At 44.5% G+C, this 24,148-nt stretch overlaps 1 protein-coding gene across 1 annotated transcript in view; it reads left to right on the forward strand.

Annotated features, from left to right (window-relative positions):
* The window catches only part of LOC116599230, a gene marked incomplete at its 5' end in the record, with an annotated part of 35,041 nt that extends 11,683 nt beyond the window's left edge, over positions 1-23,358 (forward strand). Inside the window, 15 exon segments of the mRNA XM_032358999.1 lie at positions 649-819; positions 1,224-1,381; positions 2,692-2,837; positions 3,098-3,173; positions 3,175-3,223; positions 3,438-3,622; positions 3,815-3,940; positions 4,070-4,262; positions 4,992-5,114; positions 7,848-7,999; positions 16,156-16,242; positions 17,813-17,959; positions 18,371-18,568; positions 21,300-21,422; positions 22,082-23,358. Coding sequence (XP_032214890.1) covers positions 649-819; positions 1,224-1,381; positions 2,692-2,837; positions 3,098-3,173; positions 3,175-3,223; positions 3,438-3,622; positions 3,815-3,940; positions 4,070-4,262; positions 4,992-5,114; positions 7,848-7,999; positions 16,156-16,242; positions 17,813-17,959; positions 18,371-18,568; positions 21,300-21,422; positions 22,082-22,147 — 2,000 coding nt within the window.
* Positions 23,359-24,148: the final 790 nt, after the last annotated feature.

Below are 24,148 nucleotides of genomic sequence, written 5' to 3' on the forward strand. Positions count from 1 at the left end.
TTACACATCACGATCGTGAAATATATGTTCTCCTGTTATTTCACAGCGTCCCCAACAGCGTAACGTGTTATGAAACCCGTTTTACACCTCCACTAATACAAGGATGGGTGAGGAGAGGAAGTAGGAGGGGCACCTTCCTGGAGCTTACCTCAGTCATTCTCTCTAGAAGCTTCCGCCCATGATGTGACAAAAAAGAACCAGGGTTTGGGGTCAGAACTGATGCGAGTTTGAATCCCTGCCCCACTATTTAATGACTTTAGACGTTAGGCAAGTTACTAGACTTCACTCTGTTTTAACATCTTTAAAATGAGGATAAAAACAGTATATACTTTAGGTTCCATTGTAGGGCCAAATAAGATGTAATTTGTAAGGAGTTCCCAAGCTCAGACTTTTGGTACATGGTGGGTGCCCAAGAATATTTGATACTTTTCTTTTTACCTTTTTAGTGTGGCCTAGAAATTGTTCTCAGCCTCCCAGAGACCCCAAGGCCACTCAGTACCTTCCTCCTGAATTCAAAAGGCCAAGCGAGGCCCCAGAGGAAACAAATGCAGTCTTTGCAGGGAAGCCTCTCGGGTCAGGGATTAGCCCTTTGAGCCTGGCACTTAGCCTTCAACCACCCTTCTCTCTGCTAACTCCCCCTTGTATTAGGGACAATGTGCTATCCTGGGACAGAGCTGTGGGTCCCGGTCCTATATGGGATGGAGATCCCAGACCCTGAGGGCTCAGGGCTCATGGTGCCCATCCTGGGCATGGAGACTGATGGGAATTCAGGTGATGCCACACCCCTGGCAGGTTCAATGGAAGATGCTGATGGCAAAGGTAGGAGGGAACTGGGGACCTGTGAAAGTCCCAGGGGGATCAGGGTTGTGACTTAGCCCTGGGTGAGAAAGCCCTGGAAAGTGCTTTCCAGGAGGGGTACCCCCAGTCCATTTACTCTTGAGCCATAGGATGGGGTCCTTCTGACACCTCCGCTAGGGCTGCTGAGATTCCAGAATCAGAGGACCACAGGTCATTTATCCCCCATTGAGAAAAGTGGGTCTTTTCAAAAACCAGCACTTCAGAACTTCACCTTCAGGGTCAATGGCCTCCGAGAATCCCTCCAATCCAGCTCAGAACCCCTCGAAGGGCAAAAGGGGTTCTCAGGGGTCCTTCAGCTCCCTTCCACCATGTTTGCGTCTTTCCATGACCACCCCTTCCTTCTTTCTTCTCTTGCTTTCCCACAGGTCTTATCCCAATCTCGATTGGGGCTCAGGCCATAGACCCCTTCACCGGGGAACCTGGTCCTGTCATTGGTGCTCAGACAGACCCCTCTACCGGACTGGTGGTGCCCATCGTCCAAGGGCTGGAGGCCCTGCCTCGGGGAGTGAGAGACCCTGGTCTGGTTCGTAGAAGCCATTCATACTGTTCCTTTTCCCAATTCATCCAGCAGCTGCGCACTGAGTACCCTCTAGGTTCCAGGCACTGTGTTAGGTGTTGAGATGCCAGAAGAACTAGACGGGGCTCCTGTCGGCCAAGGATTCCAATCAGGATCATGGTTTATAAGGGCGTTAAGGGAGCACAGGGGAGGGACGTCCAAATCACATGCAGGAAAGCTCAAGGAAGGCTTCCCTAAAGAGGTAACACCTGGGCTGAGTCCAGAAGATGCCTCGAGGGGTCAGCAAGGCCAAAGGTGGGGAGCGTGAGACCACGGCTGTCCTGGGAGGGTGAAGGGTAGCCAGCAAGGAAGGCAGGAAACCAATCACAAACAGCTTCGGGTGCCTGGCTGAGGCCTGGAAATGTGGCTTACCGTGAAAGCCATGGGGAGCCACTGAAGGATTCTAAGTAGACATGTGATATGATCAGATACGAATATTTTTAAGACTCTTAAATTTGGAAAACTTGGCACAATACAAAAAGAAAATAAATTACTTATAATCCTACATGTCTTAACGTATGTAAATGAAGAAGCGCAAGGTCCCTCCTCCCCATCGCTCTCCCCCCATCTGCCGTCAGCAGCTCCCCCATGCAGACACCACTCACCTCGCCCCCAGTCTCCCACCAGTGCAGCCACTATTAACAGGTTGGCACATCTCCTTCCAGACATTTTTGTGTGTGCGCATGTGGATATGTCATCAGCATTCTAGAAAGTTCTCTCTGGCAGCCTTGCAGAGGATGGATGGGAGCAGGGCCAGCCTGGAGAAGGAAGGCCTGTCAGGAGGTTATTGCAATAATTCAGCCCTTGGCAGGTCTCCATGGAAATGGAAATGATTTCGGGTCCTCCCATACATTCTCGGCCTGGTTCATTTCAGGAACAAAGATGGATGTGTTGTAAGAGATTCTCGTTAGCAGCCAAGACACTTTAATTCTCGCCCTGACTCACAGTTTCACAGAGGCGTCTGAAGGGGTGAGATGAGGGGACGAGAACAGCTTCCTGCTGCCGCACGCCCCCCTGCCCCGGCCTCCCAAGAGGAAGGTGGGGGCAGGGGGCCAGGTGGCTCCACAGAGGCCGGGCTTTAGAGGGAGGGAGAAGGGGGCTGCGGTCTGGAGGCGGGGGCACAGTTATTACGATCAAGCCAACAGCCTCACCAGCATAGTCCTGGACGCCGGAGAGTGAGGGAGGCCCCTGTCTAGAGGAGAGGCCCTGGGGACCTTTGATGAGTCCCCAGGTTGTGAGGAGAAGCGTAGGAGCCGCAAACCAGTCGGACGTTGCAGCTGGACACCTTGGAGAAGGAGCTGATAGCCCGGGAGCAGTACTGGCGGTGCCAGGAGCAGGAAGAGCTGCATCTAGCCGAACGCCTGGGGCAGCTGAGTGTCGAGCTGCTCTCAGTTTCTGGCAAAGACGCCCGGAGGCAGGTGAGGCCCAGAGGCCCCACCTCACCGCCCCCCCCACCCCCCCCCACCCCCACCCCCGTCCAGGCTGCACAGGCGTCTCCTGTAAGTGCCGGACCCTTTGTCTCCCCCGCTGACTGCAGAAGTGGGACCTGTCTCAGGGCAGACACCTGGCTTCAGGCCCTAGACTCTGGTCATCCCGGAGAGTCTCAGGGTGGAGGCGGAAGGGTCGCCCTGAGATGGCCTAGCCCACGGCTCCTGCCTTCCTTTGTGTTTCCGTCCTGTGCAGCTGGGGGGCTGCTGAGGAGGCCCGGGCAGCGCTGGAGGCCAGGCGCCTGCAGGAGACTGAGAGGAGAGCCAGGGCCCCTGAGCACCCAGCGTGGGCCCAAGCGGAGCCTGCTCTCTCCAAGGTGGGGCCCAGATCCCAAGAGCAGAAATCTCCCGGGAGTAGGGACACCTCCCACAGCTGCCTGGTGGGGAGTCCGTCCGTCCATCTGAACGCTCACCAGCAGGCTCACCTGCCCCACCGGGCTCCGTCCCCATGGAGCCCCATAAACCCTGTCTTTTCTTCTTCTCCCTCTCCCCTAGGGTGGCTGCTCTCACGTGGCCCCTTTCTCTGCCCCTTGCAGCAGACAGAGAGGAGTGGGAGCAGGAGGCACAGATGATGCTAGGCGTGCAGAAAGTTCTGCGGACTTTAGCACAGACAGCAGAGAAGCTCAGGCAGGCGGGCGGCCGGCTGCGGGGCCAGGAGCAGGAGACGTGGCTGCAGCAGCATAGGAGTCCGAGCCCGCACGTCTGGAACCGTCCCTGGAAGGTGAGGCATGGAGGCTGATAAGCAGACCCACGCGGGAGGAGCACGTGCTCCCGGGTTGTCAGTGTGGTTCTTCAGGGCAGCGTGACAGTCAGGAATGAATGGGCCCAAGGGGCAGCGGATAGGTTGGGAGGGGAGCGGGAGGAGAGACGGAAGCTCCCTTTTCATGTGGGCCTTTCACTTCCTGTGCTCTAGGTGGCTGAGCGTCTCTCTGAGGAGTGTCGGGAGGTGGTAAGGCACAGACAGAACTTTCTGGATAGGGCCCTCGGCCTCCTGCAGTACCAGCGGGAGCTGAGCCGCCTCCACCTCTTCCACACCCAGGTACGGCCTTGGACGTGGCCATGGAGATCTGCATGTCCAGTTCACTGGGGGCTTCGGAGGGTAGTTCCCAAAGCAGCCCCGTGGGAGAGGTGGGAGCCACATGTGGAACCGAGTTCTATTTTGTCCTAGATCATTGCGTCAGGCTCCCCTGCATGTTTGGAGAATTACCCTGGAGACAGATTCTATGGAAAGATCACCCCTTCTCTCAGGGACCCGGCTACTGCTTGCCCGCTCCTGATCCCCTTCCTGAAGAGCGTCACTGCGGTGCTACAGGGAGCTCAAGGCCGTGGCCCAGGCCTGGGGGACCAGGGGCCTGCAACAGGTAAGGCTGGTCACCAGCACGGCATTCTCTGCTGCCACCAATGCTGATCATGTTTGATAAGTTCTAAGACGATGGTCAGGGCTCCCAGCTCTCTAGCTGTGTGGCCATGGAAGGTTCTTCAGGTAGAACATAGAGAACATAGAGAAACTCATCGTACTCATTTTCTATTGCTATGTAACAAACTATCTGAAAATTCGATGGCTTAACACTACAAACTGATTACAAACTGATTATCTCAGTTTGTGCAGGTCAGGAATGTGGTGCCGCTTGGGGGAGCGGGGTGCCTGTGGCTCAGAGTCTCCTACAGGCTCCACCAAGATGTTGGGCTAAGGCTGCTGTCACTTTAAGGTTTGCCTGGGGAATCAATGTCCCGTCCTGTGGTTGTTGGCCAGAGACCTCCGTTCTTGCTGACTGTGGACTTCATGGAGGAGCTCACAGCATAGCAGCCGGCTTCCTTCAGAGCAAGCGAGAAGGGACAAAGGAAAATGGAAGCAACCATCTTGTTGTATCCTGATCTCATCACCTGTACCATATGCTGCTCATTAGAAATTAGTTACTAGATGCAACCCACTCTCAAGGAGAGGGGATGATACAGGGTGTGGATACACATCAGAGGACCCTGGGGCTGTCTTTCCAGCCATCTGTCACATCTGATACTACCTCTGACTCTTCTTACTTTAGCCACAGCCCTGGGCCCTTACTCCAACAACTGTCTTCTTCTCTGTTCAGATGCAGATAAAGCTGACATCATGTGGACCTCACCACTCCTTTCTACCCTGAAGAAAGTAGACATCTGGTCCCAAGCCCTCAAGGAGGAAGCTGAACTACAGGGACAGATGCGTCACCAGCTAGGTAACCTCCTTTCCCTGCAGCTCCTTTTGGAGCTATCATGGCGCACTGAAGGCATTTGATGGTGTGACCGCTGGGCACTGGGAATGTCAGAATCCGGATCTACCAATCATCCCTTTCTGCCCACCCCCAACCTAAGATTCCCAAGGGCCCTTCCCACTAAGGAATAAGAAATAGGAATCAAAGTCTCACTGCAAAAATAACTTGGCCAATTTCAAAGGGGAAGTCCTAAAGACCTCCATCTTCCCACTGAACACTGAATCTAAATCTCAGGATTTTAATCCATACTGGCCAGCCACATGTTACAAGGACTTCATAGAAGAGGGTGAGACAAAAGGAGATAGGCTGAGGAGATAACGAATAGGAAGCCCGCGCCCCAAAAAGGGACTCCAGATCACTTTCCCAATACCACCCCTTGACAGTGGAACTCAAGCAAGGATCTGGCTGGCCTTGCCCTGAAGATTCACATCTATTTCAACCCACTTACCTGCCAAATGGAAGAGGATGAAAAGGAAACAATGTACCTTTCAGTTGACCACAGTGCAGGCCGCTAGCAGTACAATTCCATAATCGTCCTTGAATTTGACCACAGGTCAGCCAACTGTGGCCCACGGGCCACCTCCAGTGAGCTGTTTCTATGTGGCCCACAAGCTAAGCAGAGTTTTCCATTTGTAAGTTAGTGGTTGGGTGAGGGGATTCAAAAGAAGAGTGACATTCTTGCAGAGTGCTTTGCACTCTGCCGTGTGCTATTCTCAGACATTGGACACATCAGCCGTTCAATCTTTATAACAACACAGTAAAGTAGGTACTTTTACTCATAGAGAAACTGAAGCATCTGACTAGGTCAAAGAAGTAGTCAGAAATCATGCTGCTAGCAAGGAGTTCAGCTGGAATCCAGTCCCAGAGTCTGTGCCCTTAACCTGCTCACCCATATGAAAAATGACCCAGCACCATAAGGGCAGTGCCTAAAGGGGGATGCAGGCTCTTGTGGTGAGTTCCCAGGAGGACAGATCACTGTGTGTCAGAGAAGCAAGAGAAGGCCCTGAGGGGGAGTGAGACTACGCTTCCACCGTGAAGGTGGGACAACTGAATTTGAACCCCAGTTTTGCTCTCAGCTGGCAAAGCCTCAAATATTTACTTTCTGACCCTTTACAGACAAGGTTTTGCTGACCCCAGAACTTAACCAATTGTAGTATTAATTGGGCGTCCCTTTGGGGGAAACTAAGAAGAGGGTGGGCAGAAAGTGGGTTCTCACCACCACTTCAACCTCTATTGTCTTACAATGGTATTGACTTTATTTTTTTTTTCAAGATTTTTATTTATTTATTTGACAGAGAGAGATCACAAGTAGGCAGAGAGGCAGGCAGAGAGAGAGAGAGAGGGAAGCAGGCTCCCTGCTGAGCAGAGAGCCCGATGCGGGACTCAATCCCAGGACCCCGAGATCATGACCTGAGCCGAAGGCAGCGGCTTAACCCACTGAGCCACCCAGGCGCCCCTGGTATTGACTTTATAATGTTGAAAGTAATTTTGGGGTACCTGGGTGGGTTAGTCAGTTAAGCATCTGCCTTTGGCTCATGTCATGATCCGGTGGTCCTGGGATCAAGCCCCACATCAGGCTCCCTGCTCCACAGGGAGTCTGTTTCTCCCTCTCCCTCTGTCCCTCCCCCTGCTTGTGCGCATGGTCTCTCTCTCAAATAAATAAATAAAAATCTTTAAAACAAAAAAAGAAAGCAATTTTATATACACTGCCATGTTTATGCCTGGTCACCCAAACTCTAATTCTGTAAGATTGCAAAAGATTATTCGCTTCCTATTTTGTTTTTAAGATTTTATTTGTTTATTTGACAGAGAGAGAGAGATCACAGGTAGGCAGAGAGGTAGGCAGAGAGAGAGGGAGAAGTAGGCTCCCCGCAGAGCAGAGAGCCCAATGCGGGGCTCCATCCCAAGACCTGGAGATCACGACCCGAGCTGAAGGCAGAGGCCCAACCCACTGAGCCACCCAGGCGCCCCTCAATTACTTTTTCTAGGTGAGAGAGCTGATGTTCAAAGAAGTTTAGTGTCTTTCCTGGGGTTTCCTGGAAACCCTGGGGTTTCCAGGACCTGGACCAGAAGCCAGGTCTCTGGCTGCAAGGTCAGCATTGTTTCCTACACCATGCTACCCAAGCTTTTCTCATTGTCTTCTCAAGAATAAAAAGACAACACAGTATGTTTAAAGACCTAAGGCCCATTAGAGAGAATTCTGTGAGGAAGGAAGATTGTGATGTTAATCCGGCTAATGTTTACTGAGTGCTTCCCCTGGGCCAGACACAGTTCGGAGGACATTACATTTAGTGCTCCAAACAACCCTATGAAATAGTAGAAGAAAATTGTTGCCATCTTTTCCAGATCCTTGGTGTTTTTTTTTTGTTTTGTTTCGGTTTGGTTTTGGTTCAGGCACTTTTGTTCCTATTTACTGATTTGCTTTTTCATGAAAATGGATGGGAGGATCTGAGGCACCGTGCATGTAGATAGCATGGATGGGTGGGTGGATGAATGGGTGGACGGATGGATGGGTGGGTGGGTGGATGGGTGGGTGGATGGATGGTTGTTTGGATGGGTGGGTGGATGAATGGATGATCGAAGCAATTACACCTTTTCTAAGTTGAATAGTGTTGTTGTTCTTGTTGCTTTTATTAAGAATCGTTACTGGACAGAAAAGTCAGTAAAATCGTTGCTGTTTTCTCTTGATTTCTATAGCCCCCAAAAGCTCTTTGCAGGATGTCCCAAAACCTCAGATAATGCAGAAGGAAGAGCTTATCATTGTGCAACCCACAGATCTTTCTGCCAGGGAGTTTGTGGTTTACCAGTATGGCCTCTCTGTCCTGCATCTCCTCATCCCCCAGCTGCATGTAAGTCTGGGTTCTGGCCTCTCTGTGGAGCAGTCGTCTTGCAGCCAAGAAGGTTAAGGTGACCAGGAAGGAGGCTTTCAGGTGGTGATACGTGTTGGGATTAAGCAGCTGGAATTGGGAATTTACTAGTCTCTCCTATAAAGGGACTGACAGAAGTCACTTTACCAGGGGCGCCTGGGTGGCTCAGTGGGTTAAGCCTCTGCCTTCTGCTCAGGTCATGATCCCAGGGTCCTGGGATCGAGCTCCACATGTGCTCTCTGCTCAGCAGGGAGCCTGCTTACCCCCCCTCTCTCTGCCTGCCTCTCTGCCTACTTGTGATCTCTCTCTCTCTCTCTCTCTGTGTCAAATAAATAAATAAAATCTTAAAAACAGAAAGAAGTCAGTTTACCAATCTACAATCTAATCTCTTAACTGACAGTAAGTCGAATCAATTTAGTCTTTATACATGCCATAAAATGTTCTAAACAACTTGCGTGAATGAATTCATTTAATCTTCACAAAAACCCTATGCCATAGATACTATTATTTTTCTCATTTTTTATTCGAGTATAATTAACACAGCGTTCTATTAGTTCAGGTGTACAATCTGATTCAACAATTCTATACATTACTCAGTGCTCATCATGACAAGTGTACTGTCAGTCCCCTTCACCTGTTTCTTCCTCTCTCCTTCCTCTGACAATTGTGAGTTTGTTCTTTGTTTGGTTTTTTGTCTCTCCTTTGTTCATTTGTTTTCTTTCTTAAATTCCACATATGAGTGAAATCATGGTATTGTCCTTCTTTGCCTGAGTTATCTCACTTAGCCTAATACCCTCTAGGTCCTTCCCTGTTGTCACAGATGGCAAGATTTCATTCTTCTTTTTATGACTGATGAATATTCCCTTGTGCATATCTATGTATATATGTATGCCGTGTCTCTTTCATCCAGTCGTCTCTCTCTCTGACTTCTCCCCTCTCACGCTCTCTCTCTTTCTCATTCTCTCTCTCTCAAATAAATAAATAATCTTTAAAAAAAAATACTGTTGGTATTCTCACAGGGATTACACTAAGTCTGTATATTGCTTTGGGAAATATGAACATTTTAACAATATTGGTTCTTCCAGTCCATGAGCATGGAATATCCTTCCATTTGTTTGTCATCTTCAATTTCACTCATCAGTGTAGTGAAGACTTTATTTATTCTTCAGGGTGAGAGGGAGAGAGAGCACAAGCAGTGGGAGTGTTAGACTGAGGGAGAAGCAGGCTCCTGGATGAGCAGTGAGACCGATGCGGGGCTCAATCCCAGGATCCTGGAATCATGACCCAAGCCAAAGGCAGATGCTTAACCCACTGAGCCACCCAGGCATCCCTTCTTTCATCAGTGTTTTATAGTTTTAAGAGTTCAGGTCTTTCACCTCCACGGTTAAATTTATTCCTGGGCATTTTACTATTTTTGGTGCAATTGTAAATGGGACTGTTTCCTTAATTTCTCTTTCTGCTATTTCATTATTCATTATAGAAATAGAACTCTGTATATTAACTTTGCATCCTGTGACTTCACTGAATTCATATATCAGTTCTAATAGTTTTTTGGTGGAGTCTTTAGGGTTTTCCGTATATAGCATCATGTCACCTACAAATAGTGAAAGTTTTACAAAATTCTTCTTTACCAATTGGGATTATACATCTTTTTCTTGTCTGATTGCTGTGGCTAGGGTTTCCAGTGCTATGTTGAATAAAAGTGGTGAGAATGGACATCCGTGTGTAATTCCCTATCTTACAGGAAAAGCTCCCAGTTTTAACACCATATAATGGTGTTAGTTGTGGGTTTTTCATGTATGGTCTCTACCTACTTTGTTGAAGATTTTTATCATGAATGAATGTTATATTTTGCCAAATGCTTTTTCTGCATCTATTGAGATGATCATATGGTTTTTATTCTTTCTCTTGTTAATATGAGGTATCGTGTTGATTGATTTGTGAATATTGAATGATACTTGCACCCCTGGAATAAATCCCACTTGATCATGGTGAGTGATTTTTTTAAATGTATTGTTGGATTCAGTTTGCTAATATTTTGTTGAGGATTTTTTCATCTATGTTCATCAGAGATATTGGCATAGAGTAAATGGGGGGGGTTGTAGTGTCTTTATCTGGTATAAGTATCAGGATAATGCTGGCCTCATAGAATGAATTTGGAAGCTTTCCTTCCTCTTCTGTCTTTTGGGGTAGCTTGAGAATAGGTATTAACAGTTCCTTAAATGTTTGTTAGAATTCACCTGGGAAGCCATCTGGTCCTGGATTTTTGTTTTTTGAGAGTTTTTTTTTTTTTTTTCAATTACTGATTCAATTTTATTGCTAGTAATTTCTCTGTCAAAATTTTCTGATTCTTCCTAATTGCAGTTTTAGAAGGTTATATATTTCTAAGAATTTACCCATTTCTTTTAGGTCATCCAATTTGTGGCATATAATTTTTCATAATATTCTCTTATAATGTTTTGTATTTCTATGGTGTTAGTTGTTATTTCTTCTCATTTATTTCTGATTTTATTTATTTGAGTCATCTCCCTCTCTCTCTGTCTTTATGAGTGTGGCTGAAGGTTTATCAATTTTGAAAATTTTCTAATTTGTTCTAATTTTAAGTCCTTATTTTATTTACTTTTACTCTAATATTTATTATTTCTTTACTTTTACTGGCTTTGGGCTTTGTATGTTCTTCTTTTTCAGGCTCCTTTTGTTGTAAGTTTAGGTTGTTTGAGATTCTTCTTGCTTCTTGGATTAGGCCTATATTGCTGTAATTCTCCATCTTACAACTGCTATTGCTGCATCCCAAAGATTTGGGACTATTGTGTTTTCATTTTCATTTGTCTCCGTATGTATTTTTTTTTTAATTTCTTCTTTGATGTGTTGGTTGACCCATTTATTGTTTAGCAACATGTTATTTAACCTTCATGTATTTGTGTTCTTTCTGGATTTTTTCTTGAGATTGATTTCTAGTTTCATACCCTTGTAGTTAGAAAATATTCATGACATGATTTCTGTCTTTTTTAATTTGTTGAGACTTGTTTTGTGTCTTAACATGTGATCTGTACTGGAGAATATTCCATTTGCATGTGCAAAGAATGGGTACTCTGTTTTTGGATAAAATGTTTGGAATGTATCTGTTCGATCTACCTGGTCCAATGTGTTGTTCAAAGCCACTGTTTCCTTGTTGATTTTCTGTCTAGATGATCTACTCATTGATGTAAGTGGGGTGGTAAAGTCCCTACTATTATTGATTTCTTCCTTTATGTCTTTTAATTGTTGCTTTATACATGTGGGTCCTCCCATGTTGGGTGCATAAATATTTACAATTGTTACATCTCCTTGTTGAATTGTTCCTTCTATCATTAGGTAGTACTCTTCTTCGTCTCTTGTTACAGTTTTTGTTTTAAAATCTATTTTGCTGATTATTGATACTTCAGTTTTCTTTTCACTTCCATTTGCATGAAAAATGTTTTTCCATACCTTCACTTTCAATCTGTATCTTTAGGTCAAAGTGAATCTCTCATAGACAGCATATAGCTGGGTCTTATTTTTTTATCCATTCAGTCAGCCCATGTCTTGACTGGTGCAGTTAGTCCATTTATATTCAAAGTAATTATTGTGGGTGTACAAGTAGCTGCATTCCCCTGCTAGGACCTCTAAACAAAGTGATTATTAATAAGTATGTACTTTTGCCATTTTGTTATGTGTCTTTATGATTGTTTTGTAGTTCTCCATTCCTTTCTTCTTTTACTCTCTTCCCTTTGGTTTGATGGTTTTCCTTAGTGATATGCTTGGATTTCTTTCTCTTTGTTTTTTGCCTACTATAGGTTTTTGATTTGTGGTTACCATTAGGTTGATATATAATGTCCTATCTGTATAGCAATCTATGTTATGTTGATGGTCACTTAAGTTTGAACCCATTCAAAAAGCCCTAAAATTGGGGTGCTTGGGTGGCTCCATCAGTTAAGCATCTGCCTTCGGCTCAGGTCATGATCTCAGGGTCTTGGGATCCAGCTGCATCAGGCTCCCTGCTCAGTGGGACCCTGCTTCTCCATCTCCCTCTGCCTGCTGACCTACTTACTTGTGATCTCTCTCTCTCTCTGTGTCAGATATATAAATAAAATCCTTAAAAAAATTAAAATAAAAGCACTAAAATTTTAATCCCCTCCACAACATTTTATTTATATTATGCCATACTTTACATCCTTTTATTTTGTGAATTTCTTGACTGGTTTTTATAGATATAATTGATTTTAGTCCCTTTGCGATTTAACTTCTGTACCTGGTTTATAAATGATTAATCTACTTTTATTATGTTTCTACTTACCTGTGAATTTTTTTCCTTTCCTAATTCTATTACACCTAAATACAGCCTTTTCTTTACACTTAAAGAATTACCTTTAATGTTTCCCATAAGGCTGGTTTAGTGGTGATGAACTCCTTTTACTTTTTTCTGGGAAACTCTTTATCTCTCCTTCTATTCTGAATTATAGCCTTGCTGGATAAAGTATTCTTGGTTGCAGTTTTTTCTTTCCTTTCAACACTTTGAATATATCATGCCACTGTCTTCTGGCCGGCAAAGTTGTGCTGAAAAATAAGTTGATAGCTTTATGAGGTTTCCCTTGTGCGTAACTATTTTCTTTTCTCTTGCTGCTTTTAAAATTCTCTTTATCCCTACTTCATACCACTTCAATTATTATATGTCTTGGTGTGGACCTCCCTAGATTGATTTTGTTGGGGCTTTCTGTGCCTCCTGGATCTGGACATCTGTTTCCTTCCCCAGATTAGGGAAATTTTCAGCTGTTATTCCTTCTAATAAGTTTTCTGCTCCCTGCTTTCTCTTTTTCTTCTGGGATCCATGTGATAGGAATGTTACTACACTTGATAGTGTTGCTGAGTTCCTTTAACCTACTCTCATTTATTATTATTCTTTTTTGTCCTGTTCAGCTTGGTTATTTTCCATTATTCTCTCTCTTCAAGCTCACTGCTCTGTTCTTCTGTATCCTCTAATCTGCTGTTAATTCCCTCCAGTGTGCTCTTAATTTTAACTATTGAGCTCTTTATCTATGATTAGTTCTTTTTTTATATTTTCTATCTCCTTGTTGAAGATCTTGCTGAGATCATCATTCTTTCTCAAGACCAGTAAGTATCTTTATGACCATTACTTTGAATTCTTTATCAGGGATATTGCTTATCTTCATTTCACTGAGCTCTTTGCTGTGACTTTGTCCTATTCTTTCATTTGGGACATATTCCTCTGTCTCCTCATTTTGTCCAACTCTTTGTTTCTATGTATTAAGAAAGTCAGCTAAGTCTCCTGTTCTTGAAAGTAGAGGCCATCAATTAAAGTGATCCCTATCATAATACCACCAGCATTTTTCACAGAGCTAGAACAAGCAATCCTAAAATTTGTATGGGACCAAAAACGCCAAAGAAACCTTGAAAAAGAAAAGCAAATCTGGAGATATCACAATTCCAGACTTCAAGTTGTATTACAAAGCTTAGTGATCAAGACAGGATGGTACCGGCACAAAAAAAGATGCATAGATCAATAGAACAGAAGAGAAAACTGAGAAATTAACCCACAACTATATGGCCAATTAACCTTTGACAAACCAGGAAAGAATATCCACTGAAAAAAGGACAGTCTCTTCAAATGATGTTGGAAAAACTGGGCAGCATCATGCAAAAGAATGAAGCTGGACCACTTTCTTACACCATTCACAGACACAAATTCAAAATGAATGAAAGACCTACATATGAGACAGGAAACCATCAAAATCCTAGAGGAGAACAAAGACAGTAACCTCTCTGACATCAGCCATAGCAGCATCTTACTAGATATGTCTTCAGCAGCAAGGGGAACAAAAGCAAAAATAAACTATTGGGACTTCCATCAAAATAAAAAGCTTCTGCACAGTGAAGGAACCATCAACAAAGCTAAAAGGCAACCTATGGAATAGGAGAAATTATTTGCAAATGACATGTCTGGTAAAGGTTTAGTATCTAAAATATATATAGAACTTATTTAAAACTCAATACTGAAAAAACAAATAACCCAGTTAAAAATGGGCAGAAGACATGAACAGTCATTCCTCCAAAGATAATATCCAGATGGCCAACAGACACATGAAAAGATGCTCAACATCACTCATCAAATGAAATGCAAATCAAAATCACAATGAGATATTGTGGTCTCATGCCTGAAAGAATGGTTAATATTAACAACACAGGAAACAACAGGTATTGGTGAGGATGTGGAGAAAGGGGAACCCTTGTGTAGTGTTGGAGGGAACACAAACTAGAGCAGCCATTCCTGAAAACAGTATGGAGGGTCCTTAAAAAGTTAAAAATAGAACTACCTAGGATCCAGCAATTGCACCACTAGGTATTTACCCAAAGTATGCAAATATACTAATTTGAAGAGATACAAACACACCAGTGTTTATAGCAGCACTATCAACAATAGCCAAATTATGGAAAGAGTCCATTTGTCCATCAACTGATGAATCAATACATATATAGATATGTGTGTATACATATACAGACACACACTATATACACATAAACACACACACATCAATGGAATATTACTAAGCCATGAAAAAGGATGAAATCTTGCCATTTGCAATGACATGACCGAGCTAGAGAGTATTATGCTGAGCAAAATAAGTCAGAGAAAGACAAATACAATAAGATTTCACTCACATGTAGAACTTAAGAAACAAAACAAATGAACATGGTGGGGAAAGAGAGGCAAACCAAGAAACAGAGACTTAACTATTGAGAACAAACTGATGGTTACTGGAGGGGAGATGAGCAGGGGATGGGTGAAATAGGTAATGGGCATTAAGGAGGGCACTTATGATGGGCACCGGGTGTTGTATGTAAATGATGAATCGCTAAATTCTACACCTGAAACTAATATTACACTGTACATTAACTAACTGGAATTTAAATAAACACTTGGGGGGAAAAAAGAAAAAAGAAATTATATCTTAAAATATTACTGGGAAAAAAAGAAAAAGTAGCAGCCATATGAAGAAGAGGCCCAGTAGGGTCTACAGTATAGGCCCTACGGTACAGTGTCCCTGTTCACCAGACCAGATGCACCAGCAGTGTCTCCTTTGTATGTTGTATGTACCCTAATGTGGTGTGGAGACATGTTGCCTTCAGTCCAGTCAGCTGTAACGGCCCATATTGCCTGTTGTGGGCAGGGTTTAGTCTCTACCCTATTAAGAGGCCAGTCTAGGGCCACCTCCGGCTCGTAGTCGTATCAGACCGGATGCGTGCCCTCAGCTCATTTGCCAGGGCTGCAGTCACATTGAACTGCAGTTGCTTCCCTTGTATTGTCTCCTGAGAGTCTTTCGTTTGTTGGTAGGGCCTCTAGACAGACCAGATGTCTGCCCCCAGTCCCTCTGTTGGGGTTGCAGTGACCCTGAACTACAGGGCTTTGTCCTTATATTGCCCCTTGTGAGTTTTTTGTTGGTAGGCGGGATCTGCAGTCAGATCAGACGTTTGCTTCCTGCCCATCGCTGGGCTGCCATCAAACTGGTACGTGTGGTTATCTTTCCCTCTTGCTAGGGGTTTGTTCCCAACCATGTCTCCAGCTTTCCTACCCTTTTCCGTGTGGCCTCCTCTCTGAGATTAACTGGGAGGAGTCTGTTCTATCAGTCTTCAGGTCATTTTGTGGGTTAGTTACACTGATGTGGCTGTTACCTAAGTGCATCAATGGGGCGAGATAAGCTTAGGATCCTCCTCCTCTGCCATCTTTCCAGGATCCTCCATATTTTTTTTCTCATTTTAAAAGCGAGGTGGGAAAACACAAAATGATTGAGTTAACTTACCCAGATTCTACAACCGAAAGGGTCGTGCGGGATGAGGACCCAGCCATCATGCGCGAGAGCTCCCATGCCGACTGCCACGCTCTATTTAGAAATGTAATAAATTAATTCTTATAATTAGCATAAATATTAAACACATAAGTACTCTGTGCTTTCCTCTTCTTATCCTATTAAATTTTAAGTTGATATTCTAATGCATTTGCTTCCCATTAATTTGGTTGGTGTTCTATAGCTGAGCCACATGAAAACTGTTGAGCAAGACGATGGGTTTCAGTTTGGGTTTTATTTGTTTCTTATTCTTTTCAGGCTCCTGAAATCACCCTGCAGATTGCCTCTCGTCTTCCAGCAATGGATGCCTCAGAGAATGCCTTCCAAGGCTCCTTCTTCTATCAGGTGCTGCAAATTCGGTCCCAGAGGAGGGTTTGTAAAATTCTAGGGTCTAAAAATAAGCAAACACACCAAATGTTATAAAACGTTTTTCTCTCTCAAATCCTGACATTCTTTATCCCCCTCGGTAATAAGTCATTTAGTAAGACATAATAAATGTCACCATGTAAAAGCTTTCTCCAATTAGTGAAATGAATATGTCCTGGCCCAGGGAATCATGATGGCTTTGTGCCCGTTAATGAATCTCTGTCATCAGAGTCGATGGTTCCAGACTGGTGTTTCCCATAAAAGAGTCTTGGTCCCTGCATCAGCAAATCCTGCACCGTCAGCATCTTTCTGCAGAAAGGGATTGAAATTGTTCCTGTTCTTGCAGTTCCTTGAATAGATAGGATTAGCAGGGCCTTGGTGGCAGCCCAAAGCTGGTGGACACAGACCTTAAACACTGTGAACAGTCCACTGGTAAACCGTGATTTGAGAGGGGCACGGCTAACCAGTGCTGGAGGACTAGGAAACAGTTCACACTTGACGAGTTGGTTATTGGGGGATTTCGTTACACCAAAAATTACTCATATGTTGTACCCTCCAGGCATCCTTTCACTCGATCCTCAAAGCAATCTATGAAGTAGACAAGAATTTACTCCCATTTTACTGACAGGAATACCAACTCAGGATTCATTGAGTACTGTGTGTCAGGCACTTGGCCGTGGGCCACGCCTTATGTCATTCAGAGCTTACAGCACCCCAACCCGAGGGGTGGGTGCTCTTAGGAGATGGAGGCCCATTGAGGTCAAGTGACTTTCCCAAGATCACAGCGTTAGCAAGAGTTTAAACTCAAGTTAAGATGTATTTGAACGCCAACCTCATTTTTTAACGCTGTTCTGTGTCGCCACCTAGAGTTCATTCCAAGGACAGATCTCAGACGATCTGACTCCAAATTAACTAATATTTTCCACTCCAACCTACTGCCTGAACAAGGGAGTTATTTCAAGTCCATTAGACAAGACAGAATAATGGAGAACATGATTCCAATAAAGACATGAAAGACAAAGAAAGTCAGAGCGCCCTATAAGGCACTGATTCTCATACTGTGGTCCTCGGACCTCCTGGGTCAACCACCTGGGAAGATTGGTAAAAATGGAAATACCAAGGACTCCCCTAAACCAGCCCATAGAACTGGACATGCTGGGATGGCCCCCAGGAACAGAATCACTCCCTTGTGATGTTTATCCACAGATACAGTTTGAGAACCACTGCTTAAGGAAAGAGTGATCGGAGGACATCGATTAAAAAACAGTTGCATGAGTAACTTCGCTCTGAATTTCTAGTAGTTTATTTTCTGTACCACGGGGGTAGCAAAAGCTGGAGAGACAGTGGGGAACATGATTTATTCAGGGAGTTGAACTAAAGCAATCGTTTTTCCCTCTACATCTGAATCTTTCCTTCAGTAAATTTCCATTAGCCCCTGACTTTATGATTCCAAAATTATTTTAGACCACATAAAACTAGGAAGAGAAAGAGGTAGTGGAAACTTTCCCTGAAGTTGCCATCTCTGTGTTTGGGTACCTCCTCTACCTAGAGCACTGGAAACACACTGTTTGTTGGGAGAGAGTCTTTGGCGTCTGTGGGAAGTTTCATTCTGCTGCTGATCCATTGCTTGGCCCACGTCGCTGCCGAGGACTTCCGCCAGGACACAAACCCTGCCTTTCTGAGGTCATTTTACAAGGTATTTATAAAATGCACAAGGCTCTTAGCTTCTTTCCCAGAATAACCAATTCTTTAAGCCGTGCAACATTTCAAATCTCCTTAGGTCCCATTGTTGGCCTCTGGTTCCTACTGCCTGGCCAGGAAGAAGGTTTTCCTGGTCGAATTTCCTGTGGCAGCATATAACAAAATGCACGCAGCACTCTGTAGGGATTCAGAGAGAAGTGGTCTTCCTATGAGAATGGCATCCCAGTAGGCCCTTGTCATTGCATAAGGCTCACCAGAATTGGGAATGACTGTCCTAACCCGTGCTAAGGGCTAGGAAAGAGGATCCAAACCAAGCCCCATTTTTCTTTCAACTGTAATTTTGAAGCTTTAATAGCAGTTACCTAGAACGGAACTGATGTGGCCCCCTCGCCGTTTCCTTGACCAGGGCCTGCGGGCTTATTTCGGGGAAGCATTCTCTACCGCTCTGCGAATGTCCGCTGTCTCCTGGGACAGTAAGCTTGACCAAAGCATGAGCGCTGCTCTGTTAGATGAGCAGCCCATCTCTGAAGGAGGAAGAGATCTGCTCTCTACGCTCCTTGAAAGGAAGTGTGAGTCTCACTTGGAGCCAGAGTCATCAGAAGAGGTAACTAATCTTAACTGGTGTAGCATGTGTCTGTTAAAAATTGACGTCTTCACAGATATTCCTGGCCTCCCCAGGAGGTACGCTGCCCTGACACTCAGGCTGCTTCTCAAACTGCTTATGACAATATGTTCTTCAATCCTGTATTCTACAAGGCAGACAGTGGGGACCCGGCTCTCTGAATTATGGGGATTACAAACAGGGCTCCCTAGTTTTTTAACTCATGCCCCACTAACATATTATCAATATGCAGAATGCCATCTATAAAATTCACGGTAACTCAGTAATTAAATTTAGATGCCCTGGGTAGTAGCCTGTTTATTGAACTGCAGTGTGTTGTTTCCTGTGCAAGCCTGACAAGGATATTCTTAATATTGTGTTATTTAAAGCACCTTTATGAGGATACTATCATCCAGCTTTTTAACTATTAAAAGTGTCTGTGATCTTAAAATTGTCATCATCCATTAAAGATCAATTCATTCCTGAGTTACAAACACAAACACCTTCTCTCCCATGAGTTAAATAAGACTTTATACATTTCAAAGCACTTTTATGTATATATGACCTCATTCGTTCCAACCAGGGATCCTGGAGAATAGGGAGGATGCATCTTTTTTTTTTTCTTTTTTTGGTAGCATACATATTTTTAGTCACATTTTGTATTTAAGGAGAAAATAAATGATCTTCCCCAAATCATGAAGCTATTTGTCATGGCAGATCTGAGATCAGATTCTAGATCTCCCAAGTAAGGCTCCGTAAACACCTGTCTGTGACCACATCTCTGCTAGTTACCGAGTGAGAGGTTTATTTCACAGTCGCTGACAGTGATGGTGGTCATCCAGACTCCAGAATCAGTCGTACCCCAGACCCCGTAGACCCCAGAGGATGCACAGTCCCTTCTCCTCCTCTGACAGCAGCGTTGGACACATCCGCGCACTTCCTCCTGCTCGGTTCAGTCTTTATTTGGCTCCCAGGACACCAGCGTCCCTAGTTCCCTCTTACCTGTGTGGCTGCTCCTTCTCCGCCTCCTGTACTGATCTGCCTTTTCTCCCGGGCCTCTTTGTGTAGGAGGGCCAGGGTTCAGTCTTGTCCTCGTCTCTTCTCTGGCTATATCTGCTCCCCTTGGGCATCTCGTCCCATCTTCTAGCTTAAACCCTATCCGTATGTCAGGGACCCTCAAATTTTTATCTCCAGCCCCACCCAGACCTGTAACTGAACCATGTCCTCACGTGCTTACCAGCCACCTCCACTCGTAGGTGTAAGAAGCTTCACAAACTCAACACGCCCCAAACCCATCTGTCCAAACCTCCTCTACGCGAAACCTTTCCCATCTCAATGGATGGCAACTGTACTCTTCTGGTCTTTTAAGCCAAAGTCATCTTTGAAGCCTGTTGCAAACACCCCATAATCAACCCATCAGGAAACACTCCTTTCAGAGAAGATCCATAATACAACCATGTCTCTGGCTTACGGTGCCAGCAGCCTGGTGCTGGCACACATCGCCTCGCCTGGATTCCTGTAACACTTACTAACTGGCCCTCGATTCTGACCTTGTCTCTCCTCAGTCTGTTCTCTGCTCGCTGGTCACAGTGATCCTCTAACAATGAAAAATTCAAAACCATGCTGTGGCTCCTCATGTCCCTCAGAGTCAAAGCCGAGAAAGCCAAGGCCCCTTGTCTCCCACCCCCTCACCAGCCACTCTTCCCCTCGGTCACTCGCCCCCAACCACGTTTTCCTCCTTGCTGGTCTTCAGACACACTCGGGGCTCTCCCCTCTGCCTGCAATGGCAATGGTTCTCAACCAGGAGCAATTTTCACTCTCACAGGACACGAGGCAATGTCCGCAGACATTTTTAATCGTCCCACTCCAAGGAGGGGGCTGCTGCTGGTAACCAGTGTTTAGAAACCAGATGGCTCCGCACAGCCTACAATGCCTAGGCAGCCCCCACAACAAAATACTCTCCACCCCAGAATGTCAGTGGTGCTGAGGTTGAGAAACCCTTGTCTAACAAGTTAGAGCATGTCCAGCTCCCTTACCTCCTCCATGTCTTTGTCCAAGTGTCACCTCCTCCCTGAGGCCTGCCCGGACTAGGCCATCTCATTCGCAACCCTCTTTTCTCCTGTTCATCAGCTTTTCTTTACTCTGCGTTACTTTTCTGTCTCCCGTAGGACTTCCTAACCTACTGTGTAACTTACTCACTCATGCTTGTGTGTTACTTTCCCTCCCCTAATAGAACATCAGCTCCACGAGGACAGAGATGTTTGTCTGTTCTGTTTCCTGTGGTAGCCCCCAGGCCAGGTTCATCAGTAGGCTCTCAGCTCATTTACCACATTAATGAACGGGTGTGTGTGGACCCTGACATTATCATATACTGAAATATTCCAGGCTCCCAGAGGGAACTACAAGGCAGGTCAGAGCAAATGTTTATCACATGCTTGCCATGTGCCAGCTGTCCTGCTGAGACTTTTACATGCATCATCTCATTTCATCTTCTCTAGGCACGTATAAGCCAGATGCTACTTTTATTCCTAACTTACAGATGAAAAAATTGACGCTTGGAAGTGTTAAAAGCTTGCCTAAGACAGAGGCAACTGTGGAGCGGGAATGCTGGTCCTGCTTTGATTTTAAAGACAAAATTCTATGTACTATGCTCAGGTCCAGTCTAGGAAGATCCAGGAGTGCTTAAAAGAAATGGGAGCAAACGTATTAACTGTGCCCTCCATGCTCTCCACAGTATATTAAGAGAAACATGGATCTTCTCCTCTTCACCAATATGGAACATTTTCTAAAATCCCTCCTCACTGCAGAACAACCGATCCCAAGAAAACCAAGAGAACAGTGTGGAGACGAAGAGAAGGTGAGATGCTTTTATGATCTAGGGCATGAAGACTGTGCTGTGCCACACCTTGAAACATTCATGAGTTTGGAGCCCCCTTGGCAATTGAACATGCCAGCAGAACAAAGACTGGAAATCAATGGTGGCAAGGAAAGCTACATCATCTGTCACTTGAAGAGTTCTTCCAGGAGGGGAGATGGCAGATCTTGAATCTCAGAGTTAGAGAGGAAGAGATCACAGAGTTTATCTCTCTGCCTTCGGGCAAGTAAAGCATTAACCCAAAGAGTAGGAACTGAGACTCCACCAAGCCCCCAGTCACCCAGCTGGGAGAGGGCAAGTAGTAACTAGAACTGGGTCCCTTGCCTTCTCCTTCAGGGTTTCTTTCATTATGATACCTCCTGCTGTTGTATAAAATGTTTTTTGTTTTTTATCATAGCATATAAAATGTTATAACGTTAGGGATGCCTGGGTGACTGTCGGTAGAGCATGTAACTCTTGATCTCAGGGTCGGGAGATCAAGCCCCACATTGGGCATGTAGCCTACTAAAAAAAAAAAAAAAATTATATCTTTAAAAGCCAACAAATATTTTGGCTCCAGATGACCAACACTAATATTTTATAAAGTATATAGATAATTAGCAAAGAGAAAAAACCCAAATACCTTCATTTTTCTCATGCAGAGTGGTGACCTTGCATGCCAAGATCCAGATCAGCAACTAGCACCGGGAGAAATAACTGAACACTGACTTCAGCCTGGGCCCCAGTCCACTTTATGTAATGTTATCACCCATGTCTGGGCTGGAAACTACCTTTAAAACTTTATTAAAATACAACACAGCTTTTAAAAGCGCACATATCATAAATGCACTCCCCACAAGTCATCTAAAGTGAACGTTTCCATGTAAGCCACATCAAGAAAGACAACATCACCAGCTTCCCGGACGCCCCCCCACGTCCCGTGCCTCAGTCATCAGCCTCCCGGGAATAACCACTGACCTGACTTCAGACATCATGAGCTGTTTCTGAATATTCACAAACTCCACATGAATAGAATCACAAATATTGGATTACTTTTTTTTTTTTTTTGCTTTTGCTCAGCATCGTTTGTGAGGTGTGCCCAGATTGCTGCATGTAGTTGTGATTTGCTGATGGTCTTTGCTATAAATCATTCCATTGTGTGGAAATATCCACATGCAGTCTTTCACTACTGATGTGCCTGTGGGTATTTTCCAGTTTGGGGTTCTTACGAGTAGCCTTGTGCACCTTTTGGTCACTGTATGTGACTGCACCCAACAGGCATTACCTAGAACTGGAAATTCTGGATCTTAAGGGCTGGACATTTCCCTCCTTAGCACATAGTACCAATGGGACTTCCAAAGTGGTTTATGCATATGGACTGCCACCAGAAGTGGGTAAGAGTTCTCTGGTCACTCTCTGCTTTTATCAGCACTTAGTATGTTCCATCTTTTTTATTTTGTGCACTCTTCTGGGTACATGGTTTTAACTTACACTTTCCTGATGGCCCTGAAACTGGACACCATCCATACGTTTGTACACCATTTCAGTGTCTTCTCTTGAGAAGTGCCAGTCAAATGTTTAGCCCATTTTCTACTGGATTCCCTATTTAATTGCTTTGTAGGAATTCCTTATTCTGCAACTATTTTTCCTCATTTGCAGATTGTTTTTTCATGAAAATAACTACATGTAATATTTCTTTTTCTGCTTTATTTTTTGATCTAGAAAGAAAATGGTGATCGTATTTCAGTCTGTATGTTTAAAAGATGTTAAATGTGGAAATATGATACCTAATAAGGTTAATAAGAGAATTTTTAAAATTCTGTAACATTGATGTGCCCATCACATAAATGTATACTCTAACCTCGGGTGTGTATATAACATAACAGACGTTAATATTTGGCGCAGAGGGTAACATGCATTCAATGGGACTAAAAGATGATTAGACCACTCATTTTATTAAAACATTCATTATTTAGAGATATTGACTAAACCTCTTTCTAGAAATGTAAATCTGTATACATTGTCCTTTATCAGGCTGATTAACTTATCTGAAATTGTCTGCCACTGAGTCACACAAAGTAGTTGGATGTTTTTACACAATATTTGGTGATCTGGAATGAGACTTTAGAGATGTGGTCATAAGACACAGGCCATGGGGCCTTCACAGAATTCACTGTAGAAGCTCTGCTTGGAACATCTCTGACAGATACATAGCCGTCTGAAACAAGTTTGAGTGCTGGTCAGGAGAGACAAAATCGCCCCATGCATTCAGTGGAAGCCAAAACATTTTTCTTCAAATACAAACTTCAAATCAGAAGCCGGCTCAAGTGACAAACCCAAGGCCAGCAAGTCAAACTGCTTCTTACATGGACAATTTTCTGTATTATACCCCAAAATGAGTAACAGAAGGGATTTTTCTTTGTTACATAACTATTTCTATTGAGTCTTTCGAGCAAAGCAACAAAGACAGGCGAGGCAAGGAAACCTGACAAACGCTACGTGTATGGGTGATGAATGACAACTAGTTAGCGAATTCTGTATCCCCCTCACATGCAGAAGTTTCAGCTCCAGACATATTTGGTCATAATGATGAAGTGTCCATACTCGACTGAGGATTCCACTTGAAATCTAACCAAAATACTGATGCTCAATTACATTAGGGAAGTTAAATTATAACTAAAAACACTGGATGACTGTGAAGATTAAAAGATTTACAATTCAGGTTTAAC

Source organism: Mustela erminea, chromosome 9 (genome assembly GCF_009829155.1).
Source record: "Mustela erminea isolate mMusErm1 chromosome 9, mMusErm1.Pri, whole genome shotgun sequence".
Classification (NCBI taxonomy): Eukaryota; Metazoa; Chordata; class Mammalia; order Carnivora; family Mustelidae; genus Mustela; species Mustela erminea.